The 13730-nt window shown below is 46.6% G+C and overlaps 1 protein-coding gene across 1 annotated transcript in view; it reads right to left on the bottom strand.

The window, feature by feature from the left end:
• Positions 1-41: 41 nt before the first annotated feature.
• The window catches only part of crfb16 (cytokine receptor family member B16), a 14175-nt gene continuing 486 nt past the window's right edge, over positions 42-13730 (bottom strand). The window contains exons 1-7 of the mRNA XM_083659412.1: positions 13681-13730; positions 12230-12356; positions 11724-11914; positions 11260-11384; positions 10782-10929; positions 5443-5600; positions 42-2173 (exon numbers count right to left, since the gene is read on the bottom strand). The exon at positions 13681-13730 is cut by the window's right edge and continues 486 nt beyond it. Coding sequence (XP_083515538.1) covers positions 2000-2173; positions 5443-5600; positions 10782-10929; positions 11260-11384; positions 11724-11914; positions 12230-12356; positions 13681-13730 — 973 coding nt within the window. The 3' untranslated portion in view covers positions 42-1999. The remainder of the gene's footprint in view (positions 2174-5442; positions 5601-10781; positions 10930-11259; positions 11385-11723; positions 11915-12229; positions 12357-13680) is intronic.

Below are 13730 nucleotides of genomic sequence, written 5' to 3' on the forward strand. Positions count from 1 at the left end.
AGGGGGAGGTTACTTTTTTCTTTCCCCCAAATAGATTTAGTTGAAATCTAGTGGGCAGATTGCTCTCAGCCCAGTGTTGATTTGATTTTGGTTCTGATCTGCATCTGGCATGGACTATTTTTGTTTTTTAGCCAGAACTATGACACTGTTGCATAGTGTTACATTCACTATGACACTGTTACATAGTGTTACATTCACTATGACACTGTTACATTGTTACATAGTGTTACATTGACTATGACACTGTTACATAGTGTTACATTCACATGCCATTGTTTTGTCAGAAAATCAAAGCAAGACAAACGATAAACACATTCTGTTACAGAGGCTGCAGCTTTGAAGTTGCAGTATTGTTCAGTGTTGCTGTCTGACAGACTTCACTTCAGTAGTGCCCTGGAGAGGAGAAACCTCATGTAAAGACAACTTGATCTTTGTTCTTGTTTTCACAGATGACATGTCACAAATCTTGTTTACATAATTATTCTTGGTCTGTTTAAACTCTAATCATGCTTAATTCATGAAGTGATACCAGTGATTTCAGATGACAGAGACACCAACTAGAATCTAGTTGATGTAATATCTGATGCAGCATGTCAGTTAAAGCGGTTGTGTGGGGGGGTGGGGTTCTGGAAAGCTACTGAAATTTAATTTGTTCAATTTACAGGCAGTACATTTTTTGAGAATTGCAAAAAATGGGGGGGAAAGTGAGTCCAGATACATGACTGTGTTATAAGTCAAATGCTATTATAAGACTGTTTCATGTAGTTGTAGACTGAGTGTGATTTCACACTGTTATTTGTTGTGAATAATGATATTGAGTGGTAAAGTCTATGACAGTCACATTATACAGCTACTATCAGCATCAGGCTACATCACATTTAACACAAAATATCAAAGTATTCAAATCCAGTCAAGAAAATATGTGAAATGGAGAAGCTGTTGGAACCCTGTGTGTGAAGATTTTATTTTATTGTATTGAATTGCAAACTGTTTGGATGGATCCGTTGATGAAGGGAAGTACTTTGAATGCTGCGTCCTGCAGGCAGCATGGACGTTAACTGTGTTCTCTTGACATTCCAGGGGAAATAAAACTCAGTCGCCTACCCAGTACTCCGCTTGGTTGGTTGTCTTTTCATATTGCATGAACAATAACTATATTCACTTTTACAAATACAATGATTACAAGGTACTTTACATACTGTAAACACAAAGAGGCTCATATGTGTGGTCTTCCATGAAAGGCAAAAAAAATAACATGCTCACAAAATAGTATAAAAAATAAAATAAACAATCAAAAGATTATAGCATGTAGATTTAGCTAAGCTGTCTTATCTGGGTCTTCTGTTTCTTCCAAAGTAATGTCCCCACTTTCTTGTTAAAACATGCTTTGGTTTCTTTGACCTCCTTACATCACGGCTGGACACCTACTAGGAGGCACGCATCGTCCATGTTGCCCTCATTCCAGAGATCCAGATTGCTTCCTCAAGAGGGCAACATTGCAGCTTCTCAAATCCAGCAGGTAATGATCTTCACAGCTGTGATGAGTGGACATCTACAGGCTTGTCACAGAGGAATCTATAGGCACACACACCACTTTAAAGGCAAATATGTTGGAAGTGGCTTGATAATCTAGTAGATTAAAAGACCTCTAATGCACACATTTTGGAATCCTGGGCACCTGATACATAGCGCCTCCCAGAGGACAGTTTCATTTCAACTGTGCATTTTGCCTGAGCTGAGTCACCATAGTAGATCTGTCTGTCACATGCTAATGTCTGTGTTCAGGTGGGAGAGATGTTCAGATGTTCTGAAGCTGTGTTCAGGTGGGAGAGATGTTCACGTTTCAACTCGTTTCAAAACCTTTCAGCACACTTGGGTTTTAGCCATCAAGCCATTCTGATGTTATTCCCACTGGATGTGAAGGCGTTTACAATCCTGAAGCTCCAAAAGTATTGACCACCTGAAACCTCAGATGAACAGTGTTTTCTAGTAGTATTGACTATGAGGTGAGCAGCAGAAGCTTGAATGTACCATCTGTCACATGTGATTTGTAATTGGTTTCCTCTGTTGACTCAGCCGCTGGTTGGCCGTCGCTCGGCTCAACAGCGTGGATTGGCTCACATAGCTCCGCCTCCTCAGGGATCTGCAACATTTGAATCTGCAAGCCAGGTTGCTGCAGAGACAAGGAGACAAGACAGGTTGCTGCAGAGACAAGGAGACAAGACAGGTTGCTGCGGAGACAAGGCAGGTTGCTGCAGAGACAAGGAGACAAGGCAGGTTGCTGCAGAGACAAGGCAGGTTGCTGCAGAGACAAGGAGACAAGGCAGGTTGCTGCAGAGACAAGGAGACAAGACAGGTTGCTGCAGAGACAAGGAGACAAGGCAGGTTGCTGCAGAGACAAGGAGACAAGACAGGTTGCTGCAGAGACAAGGAGACAAGGCAGGTTGCTGCGGAGACAAGGCAGGTTGCTGCAGAGACAAGGAGACAAGGCAGGTTGCTGCAGAGACAAGGAGACAAGACAGGTTGCTGCGGAGACAAGGCAGGTTGCTGCAGAGACAAGGAGACAAGGCAGGTTGCTGCAGAGACAAGGAGACAAGACAGGTTGCTGCGGAGACAAGGCAGGTTGCTGCAGAGACAAGGAGACAAGGCAGGTTGCTGCAGAGACAAGGAGACAAGACAGGTTGCTGCGGAGACAAGGCAGGTTGCTGCAGAGACAAGGAGACAAGGCAGGTTGCTGCAGAGACAAGGAGACAAGACAGGTTGCTGCGGAGACAAGGCAGGTTGCTGCAGAGACAAGGAGACAAGGCAGGTTGCTGCAGAGACAAGGAGACAAGACAGGTTGCTGCGGAGACAAGGCAGGTTGCTGCAGAGACAAGGAGACAAGGCAGGTTGCTGCAGAGACAAGGAGACAAGACAGGTTGCTGCGGAGACAAGGCAGGTTGCTGCAGAGACAAGGAGACAAGGCAGGTTGCTGCAGAGACAAGGAGACAAGACAGGTTGCTGCGGAGACAAGGCAGGTTGCTGCAGAGACAAGGAGACAAGGCAGGTTGCTGCAGAGACAAGGAGACAAGGCAGGTTGCTGCAGAGACAAGGAGACAAGACAGGTTGCTGCGGAGACAAGGCAGGTTGCTGCAGAGACAAGGAGACAAGGCAGGTTGCTGCAGAGACAAGGAGACAAGACAGGTTGCTGCGGAGACAAGGCAGGTTGCTGCAGAGACAAGGAGACAAGGCAGGTTGCTGCAGAGACAAGGAGACAAGCCAGGTTGCTGCAGAGACAAGGAGACAAGACAGGTTGCTGCAGAGACAAGGAGACAAGCCAGGTTGCTGCAGAGACAAGGAGACAAGGCAGGTTGCTGCAGAGACAAGGAGACAAGGCAGGTTGCTGCAGAGACAAGGAGACAAGCCAGGTTGCTGCAGAGACAAGGAGACAAGGCAGGTTGCTGCAGAGACAAGGCAGGTTGCTGCAGAGACAAGGAGACAAGGCAGGTTGCTGCAGAGACAAGGCAGGTTGCTGCAGAGACAAGGAGACAAGGCAGGTTGCTGCAGAGACAAGGAGACAAGGCAGGTTGCTGCAGAGACAAGGAGACAAGGCAGGTTGCTGCAGAGATAAGGAGACAAGGCAGGTTGCTACAGACACAAGGAGACAAGGCAGGTTGCTGCGGAGACAAGGAGACAAGGCAGGTTGCTGCAGAGACAAGGAGACAAGGCAGGTTGCTGCAGAGACAAGGAGACAAGGCAGGTTGCTACAGACACAAGGAGACAAGGCAGGTTGCTGCAGAGACAAGGAGACAAGGCAGGTTGCTGCAGAGATAAGGAGACAAGGCAGGTTGCTACAGACACAAGGAGACAAGGCAGGTTGCTGCAGAGACAAGGAGACAAGGCAGGTTGCTGCAGAGATAAGGAGACAAGGCAGGTTGCTACAGACACAAGGAGACAAGGCAGGTTGCTGCAGAGACAAGGAGACAAGGCAGGTTGCTGCAGAGATAAGGAGACAAGGCAGGTTGCTACAGACACAAGGAGACAAGGCAGGTTGCTGCAGAGACAAGGCAGGTTGCTGCAGAGACAAGGAGACAAGGCAGGTTGCTACAGACACAAGGAGACAAGGCAGGTTGCTGCAGAGACAAGGAGACAAGGCAGGTTGCTGCAGAGACAAGGAGACATAAGCGATATCAGATGTTGATTAAACAGTCAAAAGGCTTCTTCAGTTGTTGTTTCCCCCATAGTTGATGTAAACACGGAAGTGACATTGTTATTGGAGTATGCTCTGTGGTCTCACCAGTGACCAGGGCAGGGGGTCTTTATGGAAGTCTATGTTCTGTGGTAACTCACCAGTGACCAGGGCAGAGGGTCTTTATGGAAGTCTATGTTCTGTGGTAACTCACCAGTGACCAGGGCAGAGGGTCTTTATGGAAGTCTATGTTCTGTGGTAACTCACCAGTGACCAGGGCAGGGGGTCTTTATGGAAGTCTATGTTCTGTGGTAACTCACCAGTGACCAGGGCAGGGGGTCTTTATGGAAGTCTATGTTCTGTGGTAACTCACCAGTGACCAGGGCAGGGGGTCTTTATGGAAGTCTATGTTCTGTGGTAACTCACCAGTGACCAGGGCAGAGGGTCTTTATGGAAGTCTATGTTCTGTGGTAACTCACCAGTGACCAGGGCAGAGGGTCTTTATGGAAGTCTATGTTCTGTGGTAACTCACCAGTGACCAGGGCAGGGGGTCTTTATGGAAGTCTATGTTCTGTGGTAACTCACCAGTGACCAGGGCAGGGGGTCTTTATGGAAGTCTATGTTCTGTGGTAACTCACCAGTGACCAGGGCAGGGGGTCTTTATGGAAGTCTATGTTCTGTGGTAACTCACCAGTGACCAGGGCAGAGGGTCTTTATGGAAGTCTATGTTCTGTGGTAACTCACCAGTGACCAGGGCAGGGGGTCTTTATGGAAGTCTATGTTCTGTGGTAACTCACCAGTGACCAGGGCAGGGGGTCTTTATGGAAGTCTATGTTCTGTGGTAACTCACCAGTGACCAGGGCAGAGGGTCTTTATGGAAGTCTATGTTCTGTGGTAACTCACCAGTGACCAGGGCAGAGGGTCTTTATGGAAGTCTATGTTCTGTGGTAACTCACCAGTGACCAGGGCAGAGGGTCTTTATGGAAGTCTATGTTCTGTGGTAACTCACCAGTGACCAGGGCAGAGGGTCTTTATGGAAGTCTATGTTCTGTGGTAACTCACCAGTGACCAGGGCAGAGGGTCTTTATGGAAGTCTATGTTCTGTGGTAACTCACCAGTGACCAGGGCAGAGGGTCTTTATGGAAGTCTATGTTCTGTGGTAACTCACCAGTGACCAGGGCAGAGGGTCTTTATGGAAGTCTATGTTCTGTGGTAACTCACCAGTGACCAGGGCAGAGGGTCTTTATGGAAGTCTATGTTCTGTGGTAACTCACCAGTGACCAGGGCAGGGGGTCTTTATGGAAGTATGCTTGGCAGGCCTCTGGGCTGCAGTGAGTGAGAGACCAAAACACAACGAACAGGAAAGTGGCGATGACACACAGTGTGACGGTCACAGTGACGGGCCAGTTCCACACAGGGTCAGGTGCTGGACCTGGAAAAGCACAAGTTTAACGTGTTGTTATAAATCTGCAGCAGCAGTGCAGCTTGCTCTGTGTTTCTGCACACAGTCAGTTTAACGTGTTGTTATAAGTCTGCAGCAGCAGTGCAGCGTGCTCTGTGTTTCTGCACACAGTCAGTTTAACGTGTTGTTATAAGTCTGCAGCAGCAGTGCAGCTTGCTCTGTGTTTCTGCACACAGTCAGTTTAACGTGTTGTTATAAGTCTGCAGCAGCAGTGCAGCTTGCTCTGTGTTTCTGCACACAGTCAGTTTAACATGTTATAAGTCTGCAGCAGCAGTGCAGCGTGCTCTGTGTTTCTGCACACAGTCAGTTTAACGTGTTGTTATAAGTGTGCAGCAGCAGTGCAGCGTGCTCTGTGTTTCTGCACACAGTTAGTTTAACGTGTTGTTATAAGTGTGCAGCAGCAGTGCAGCGTGCTCTGTGTTTCTGCACACAGTCAGTTTAACATGTTGTTATAAGTCTGCAGCAGCAGTGCAGCTTGCTCTGTGTTTCTGCACACAGTCAGTTTAACATGTTGTTATAAGTCTGCAGCAGCAGTGCAGCGTGCTCTGTGTTTCTGCACACAGTCAGTTCAACGTGTTGTTATAAGTCTGCAGCAGCAGTGCAGCTTGCTCTGTGTTTCTGCACACAGTCAGTTCAACGTGTTGTTATAAGTCTGCAGCAGCAGTGCAGCGTGCTCTGTGTTTCTGCACACAGTCAGTTTAACATGTTGTTATAAGTCTGCAGCAGCAGTGCAGCGTGCTCTGTGTTTCTGCACACAGTCAGTTTAACGTGTTGTTATAAGTGTGCAGCAGCAGTGCAGCTTGCTCTGTGTTTCTGCACACAGTCAGTTTAACATGTTGTTATAAGTCTGCAGCAGCAGTGCAGCTTGCTCTGTGTTTCTGCACACAGTCAGTTTAACATGTTGTTATAAGTGTGCAGCAGCAGTGCAGCGTGCTCTGTGTTTCTGCACACAGTCAGTTTAACATGTTGTTATAAGTGTGCAGCAGCAGTGCAGCGTGCTCTGTGTTTCTGCACACAGTCAGTTTAACATGTTGTTATAAGTCTGCAGCAGCAGTGCAGCTTGCTCTGTGTTTCTGCACACAGTCAGTTTAACATGTTGTTATAAGTGTGCAGCAGCAGTGCAGCTTGCTCTGTGTTTCTGCACACAGTCAGTTTAACATGTTGTTATAAGTGTGCAGCAGCAGTGCAGCGTGCTCTGTGTTTCTGCACACAGTCAGTTTAACGTGTTGTTATAAGTGTGCAGCAGCAGTGCAGCTTGCTCTGTGTTTCTGCACACAGTCAGTTTAACATGTTGTTATAAGTCTGCAGCAGCAGTGCAGCGGTGCTCTGTGTTTCTGCACACAGTCAGTTTAACGTGTTGTTATAAGTCTGCAGCAGCAGTGCAGCGTGCTCTGTGTTTCTGCACACAGTCAGTTTAACATGTTGTTATAAGTCTGCAGCAGCAGTGCAGCTTGCTGTGTGTTTCTGCACACAGTCAGTTTAACATGTTATAAGTCTGCAGCAGCAGTGCAGCTTGCTCTGTGTTTCTGCACACAGTCAGTTTAACGTGTTGTTATAAGTCTGCAGCAGCAGTGCAGCTTGCTCTGTGTTTCTGCACACAGTCAGTTTAACGTGTTGTTATAAGTCTGCAGCAGCAGTGCAGCGTGCTCTGTGTTTCTGCACACAGTCAGTTTAACATGTTGTTATAAGTGTGCAGCAGCAGTGCAGCTTGCTCTGTGTTTCTGCACACAGTCAGTTTAACATGTTGTTATAAGTGTGCAGCAGCAGTGCAGCTTGCTCTGTGTTTCTGCACACAGTCAGTTTAACATGTTGTTATAAGTCTGCAGCAGCAGTGCAGCTTGCTCTGTGTTTCTGCACACAGTCAGTTTAACATGTTGTTATAAGTCTGCAGCAGCAGTGCAGCTTGCTCTGTGTTTCTGCACACAGTCAGTTTAACATGTTGTTATAAGTCTGCAGCAGCAGTGCAGCTTGCTCTGTGTTTCTGCACACAGTCAGTTTAACATGTTGTTATAAGTCTGCAGCAGCAGTGCAGCGTGCTCTGTGTTTCTGCACACAGTCAGTTTAACATGTTGTTATAAGTGTGCAGCAGCAGTGCAGCGTGCTCTGTGTTTCTGCACACAGTCAGTTTAACATGTTATAAGTCTGCAGCAGCAGTGCAGCTTGCTCTGTGTTTCTGCACACAGTCAGTTTAACATGTTGTTATAAGTCTGCAGCAGCAGTGCAGCTTGCTCTGTGTTTCTGCACACAGTCAGTTTAACATGTTGTTATAAGTGTGCAGCAGCAGTGCAGCGTGCTCTGTGTTTCTGCACACAGTCAGTTTAACGTGTTGTTATAAGTCTGCAGCAGCAGTGCAGCTTGCTCTGTGTTTCTGCACACAGTCAGTTTAACGTGTTGTTATAAGTGTGCAGCAGCAGTGCAGCGTGCTCTGTGTTTCTGCACACAGTCAGTTTAACGTGTTGTTATAAGTGTGCAGCAGCAGTGCAGCGTGCTCTGTGTTTCTGCACACAGTCAGTTTAACGTGTTGTTATAAGTCTGCAGCAGCAGTGCAGCGTGCTCTGTGTTTCTGCACACAGTCAGTTTAACATGTTGTTATAAGTGTGCAGCAGCAGTGCAGCTTGCTCTGTGTTTCTGCACACAGTCAGTTTAACATGTTGTTATAAGTGTGCAGCAGCAGTGCAGCTTGCTCTGTGTTTCTGCACACAGTCAGTTTAACATGTTGTTATAAGTCTGCAGCAGCAGTGCAGCTTGCTCTGTGTTTCTGCACACAGTCAGTTTAACATGTTGTTATAAGTGTGCAGCAGCAGTGCAGCTTGCTCTGTGTTTCTGCACACAGTCAGTTTAACATGTTGTTATAAGTCTGCAGCAGCAGTGCAGCGTGCTCTGTGTTTCTGCACACAGTCAGTTTAACGTGTTGTTATAAGTCTGCAGCAGCAGTGCAGCGTGCTCTGTGTTTCTGCACACAGTCAGTTTAACATGTTATAAGTGTGCAGCAGCAGTGCAGCTTGCTCTGTGTTTCTGCACACAGTCAGTTTAACATGTTGTTATAAGTCTGCAGCAGCAGTGCAGCTTGCTCTGTGTTTCTGCACACAGTCAGTTTAACATGTTGTTATAAGTCTGCAGCAGCAGTGCAGCTTGCTCTGTGTTTCTGCACACAGTCAGTTTAACATGTTGTTATAAGTGTGCAGCAGCAGTGCAGCTTGCTCTGTGTTTCTGCACACAGTCAGTTTAACATGTTGTTATAAGTGTGCAGCAGCAGTGCAGCTTGCTCTGTGTTTCTGCACACAGTCAGTTTAACATGTTGTTATAAGTCTGCAGCAGCAGTGCAGCGTGCTCTGTGTTTCTGCACACAGTCAGTTTAACATGTTGTTATAAGTGTGCAGCAGCAGTGCAGCTTGCTCTGTGTTTCTGCACACAGTCAGTTTAACGTGTTGTTATAAGTCTGCAGCAGCAGTGCAGCGTGCTCTGTGTTTCTGCACACAGTCAGTTTAACATGTTATAAGTGTGCAGCAGCAGTGCAGCTTGCTCTGTGTTTCTGCACACAGTCAGTTTAACATGTTGTTATAAGTCTGCAGCAGCAGTGCAGCTTGCTCTGTGTTTCTGCACACAGTCAGTTTAACATGTTGTTATAAGTCTGCAGCAGCAGTGCAGCTTGCTCTGTGTTTCTGCACACAGTCAGTTTAACATGTTGTTATAAGTGTGCAGCAGCAGTGCAGCTTGCTCTGTGTTTCTGCACACAGGCAGTTTAACATGTTGTTATAAGTCTGCAGCAGCAGTGCAGCTTGCTCTGTGTTTCTGCACACAGTCAGTTTAACATGTTGTTATAAGTCTGCAGCAGCAGTGCAGCGTGCTCTGTGTTTCTGCACACAGTCAGTTTAACATGTTGTTATAAGTCTGCAGCAGCAGTGCAGTGTGCTCTGTGTTTCTGCACACAGTCAGTTTAACATGTTGTTATAAGTCTGCAGCAGCAGTGCAGCTTGCTCTGTGTTTCTGCACACAGTCAGTTTAACATGTTGTTATAAGTCTGCAGCAGCAGTGCAGCTTGCTCTGTGTTTCTGCACACAGTCAGTTTAACATGTTGTTATAAGTGTGCAGCAGCAGTGCAGCTTGCTCTGTGTTTCTGCACACAGTCAGTTTAACATGTTGTTATAAGTCTGCAGCAGCAGTGCAGCTTGCTCTGTGTTTCTGCACACAGTCAGTTTAACATGTTGTTATAAGTCTGCAGCAGCAGTGCAGCGTGCTCTGTGTTTCTGCACACAGTCAGTTTAACATGTTGTTATAAGTCTGCAGCAGCAGTGCAGCGTGCTCTGTGTTTCTGCACACAGTCAGTTTAACATGTTGTTATAAGTGTGCAGCAGCAGTGCAGCGTGCTCTGTGTTTCTCCACACAGTCAGTTTAACATGTTGTTATAAGTGTGCAGCAGCAGTGCAGCTTGCTCTGTGTTTCTGCACACAGTCAGTTTAACATGTTGTTATAAGTCTGCAGCAGCAGTGCAGCTTGCTCTGTGTTTCTGCACACAGTCAGTTTAACGTGTTGTTATAAGTGTGCAGCAGCAGTGCAGCGTGCTCTGTGTTTCTGCACACAGTCAGTTTAACATGTTGTTATAAGTCTGCAGCAGCAGTGCAGCGTGCTCTGTGTTTCTGCACACAGTCAGTTTAACGTGTTGTTATAAGTGTGCAGCAGCAGTGCAGCGTGCTCTGTGTTTCTGCACACAGTCAGTTTAACGTGTTGTTATAAGTCTGCAGCAGCAGTGCAGCGTGCTCTGTGTTTCTGCACACAGTCAGTTTAACATGTTGTTATAAGTCTGCAGCAGCAGTGCAGCGTGCTCTGTGTTTCTGCACACAGTCAGTTTAACGTGTTGTTATAAGTCTGCAGCAGCAGTGCAGCTTGCTCTGTGTTTCTGCACACAGTCAGTTTAACATGTTGTTATAAGTCTGCAGCAGCAGTGCAGCTTGCTCTGTGTTTCTGCACATAGTCAGGACAGTCAAGATATCAGAGCTTGTTTTTCTGCCTCATTCATTCTTCTCTGGTATAAAAAACAAACTTGTACAGGGTGAGAGAATCCTCAAGCCAAGTGTGTGCGTGCGTGCGTGTGTGTGTCACCTACCTGTGATAGTGACACACTGTGTGTGTGTGTGTGTGTGTGTCACCTACCTGTGATAGTGACACACTGTGTGTCTGTGCTGCTGCTCCTCAGCTGTGTGTCTATCTGGGTGTGGGCTCTGACGCAGTACTGTCCTCCCTCCTGCAGGGCGGTGACGAGCAGCACGCTCTGCTGCACTGGCAGCACATAGGAGACAGCCTGCCAGAGAGCCGGAGGAGTCACCAGACATGATGGGACCAAGTCATTTTGGTCCAAGTCTCAAGCAAGTCCCAAGTCATTTTTTTCTTGGCCAAGTCAATTAATGCATGGGATACATATGTCAAGTCAAGTTGAGTCCTTAGTCAAATCACTTCGCTAACGTTAGAAGTTGGGAGAGAGCAGATGTAGGCTATTCATCAGACACACTTACTGATAACATTGTGAGAAATCCTGCTAACAGACGGACAAACGAACCAGGCCAAAAACCCTACTCTGAAATGTGACAGCTCACCTGTAGCTCCTCCTACTCTGAGAAATGCGAAAGCTCACCTGTAGCTCCTCCCCTCTCTTCCAGACGGTCACGCTGACTCCAGCGGTGAGGGGAAGGTTGTTGAACGACACCTGAAGCGCGTCGCCCTCCGCCGTCACCGTCATCTCCGGTGCTGTCAGGAGCGCTGCACAGATACAGTATACACGCTCATTAATCAATTAATCAATTAATTCATTCATCCATTCATTTCCCCTAGCTGATTACTGCTTTTCAGGCTCATAGGGGCACAAGAGGCTATCCCAGAATGCATTGGGTTGAAGGAACATGGACAAGTGTCCACTCCATCACAGGACAAACACAGATAGACAGACACGCACATTCAAACCTATGAGTCTCCAAATTGTGAAAGATATTAAAAGTCACTCTCTGCAACCTGATCTCATGCAAATACAAGAATGAAATAAAGTATGAATGAAAGAAGCTATGAAAAGCTCCAGACATCATGTGTCTGTCAGTGTCTTACTGGATCTCCTGTTGAAGGGCGTGCTGAGTTGGGCCCAGGGCGAGGCGTGCGGGCCACACTGTGCTCGGACCTGCACGTTGTAGTCGGAGTCTGAGCCCAGGTCAAAGGTCAGGTCACAGTGAGTGAGGGCGATCTGCTGGCACTCAGGAGCATCTAGCCAGCTTCCCCCCAGGATCCTCAGCTCAAACTCCCTGCAGCACACCATTTGCCGAGTTAAGCCTCAGGGGATTTTCTCAGACTAAGCAGCGGTCAATAGCGTTATTTATTTATTTATTTATTTTCGAGCCATAAAAATGTGCATAAATGCCAAGATTTTGTACAATCATTTATCACCATGCTAATAGAAGAATTAAGAAGATACATAAACCAATGTCACTGAAACAAATGTTGGAGATGAGGTGATCTATGGAGCGACTGAGAAGCTTCTGTTTGGTCTGATATTTCACTTATTGCAGGTTGAAGTGTAGTTCAGTTGTGAATGTTGTGGTATAATCAGGGTCACTCACCCCTGGAACTGAACAGAGTAGAGCACTGTGGCGTTGCAGGCGGCCTGCGGGGGGCGCCACTGCAGAACGTGTCTCATGTTGATGGACTTGATGGAAACTCCGCAGGGCGATGGCAGAAACCAGGCATCTGGAGGCAGACATGTTCATATTTCATGAATGACAGAAAGTGTGATGACATTTTTTTCAGCAGAACTGATCTCTGTTGTTTTGGTGTTTGACTGCTTTGAGGCCGCCATTCCATTTCTGTTCTCCAATTCGGGAATCTTCCTTAGGGCCTCATGAGAAATCTAGCAACAGTGAGACTTAGTCACGCCATAGTGTACACTGATCAGCCACAACATTAAAACCAGTGACAGGCAGGAGTAGGCCTACATGTTTTCACAAACTGGTTTTCTGAAAACAGTCACAGACCTGTCTGAAAAACCATCCGTGACTGTGTCACTCAGCAGGAGAGGCCCCTGGCTACAGCCACTTTCCTCCAGGCTGCAGCCCCTGGATAAAGCCTCCATCAGGCTCCAGCCCCTGGATAAAGCCTCCATCAGGCTCCAGCCCCTGGATAAAGCCTCCAGGCTCCAGCTGACTTCTACCCCACTTTCAAGCCCCTGCTTGAAGTCACTCAGCTACCCAGGACAGGTTATGGTCACAATTTTGACAATGTAGGACAGCCGGTTCAGCTTAGTGCTGCAGCGTGACACAGCAGTCCAAACTAGTTCATCTGCATTGAGGAATAGTTGTGAGGTGTGTGGCTAAGTGAAGCGACAGACAAAAACACGTGTTCAATTCAGTGATCAAAAACAACTCATTCAACTCACTCTTTTTCAAACTGTTCAATTGATTCTTAAGCAGGGGCTTGAAATTGGGGTAGAAGTGAGCTGAATAAATTAATTTAGCACCAAATCAAAATCAACAATGGTACTTCTATAGCTTTTCAATGACTGGCTGGATGGATGGCAAAGTCTAGAGTAGAGAAACAGAATTTTCCGGTCTGTAAAAGTTTGGGAACTGCACAAAACGGTATGAAAACGAATGGATTATATTGTGCAGGACATGATGACAATTGCGATAGTCTCACGTCTTCTCTTCATGCATCAAGCAATTAAAATTGGTGATTGTCCACCAGGTGGCAGTGAAGTATAGGAACTGAGGCTGATTCTGCTGCTGCCCTCACTACAAGACAAAAACTCCAGTTTCCTGTTGAATGGTAGGAATATACAAAGGCAGTTTACATGCTGCTGCTTCCACTCTCAAACCACTAGACTCACTTTATCACTGCATTATGTAGAAGAGCATCAGCTAAATGCCTAAAACGCTTCCTATAATGTTTTATTAATATTAATATATTAATATTAATATTATATTCTTTATCTGAGTGTGAGCAACAGTAGCTTGACCTAATTCCCCCCCGGCGCTCAATAAAGTTATTCTGATTCTGAAATGTAAAATGTACTTACAGTTTGTGAGGTCAAGCAGGACTAGCAGCAAAACACCAGGGGAAACCTTC

The sequence above is a fragment of the Poromitra crassiceps genome (assembly GCF_964638095.1).
Source record: "Poromitra crassiceps genome assembly, chromosome: 23".
NCBI classification, from domain to species: Eukaryota; Metazoa; Chordata; class Actinopteri; order Beryciformes; family Melamphaidae; genus Poromitra; species Poromitra crassiceps.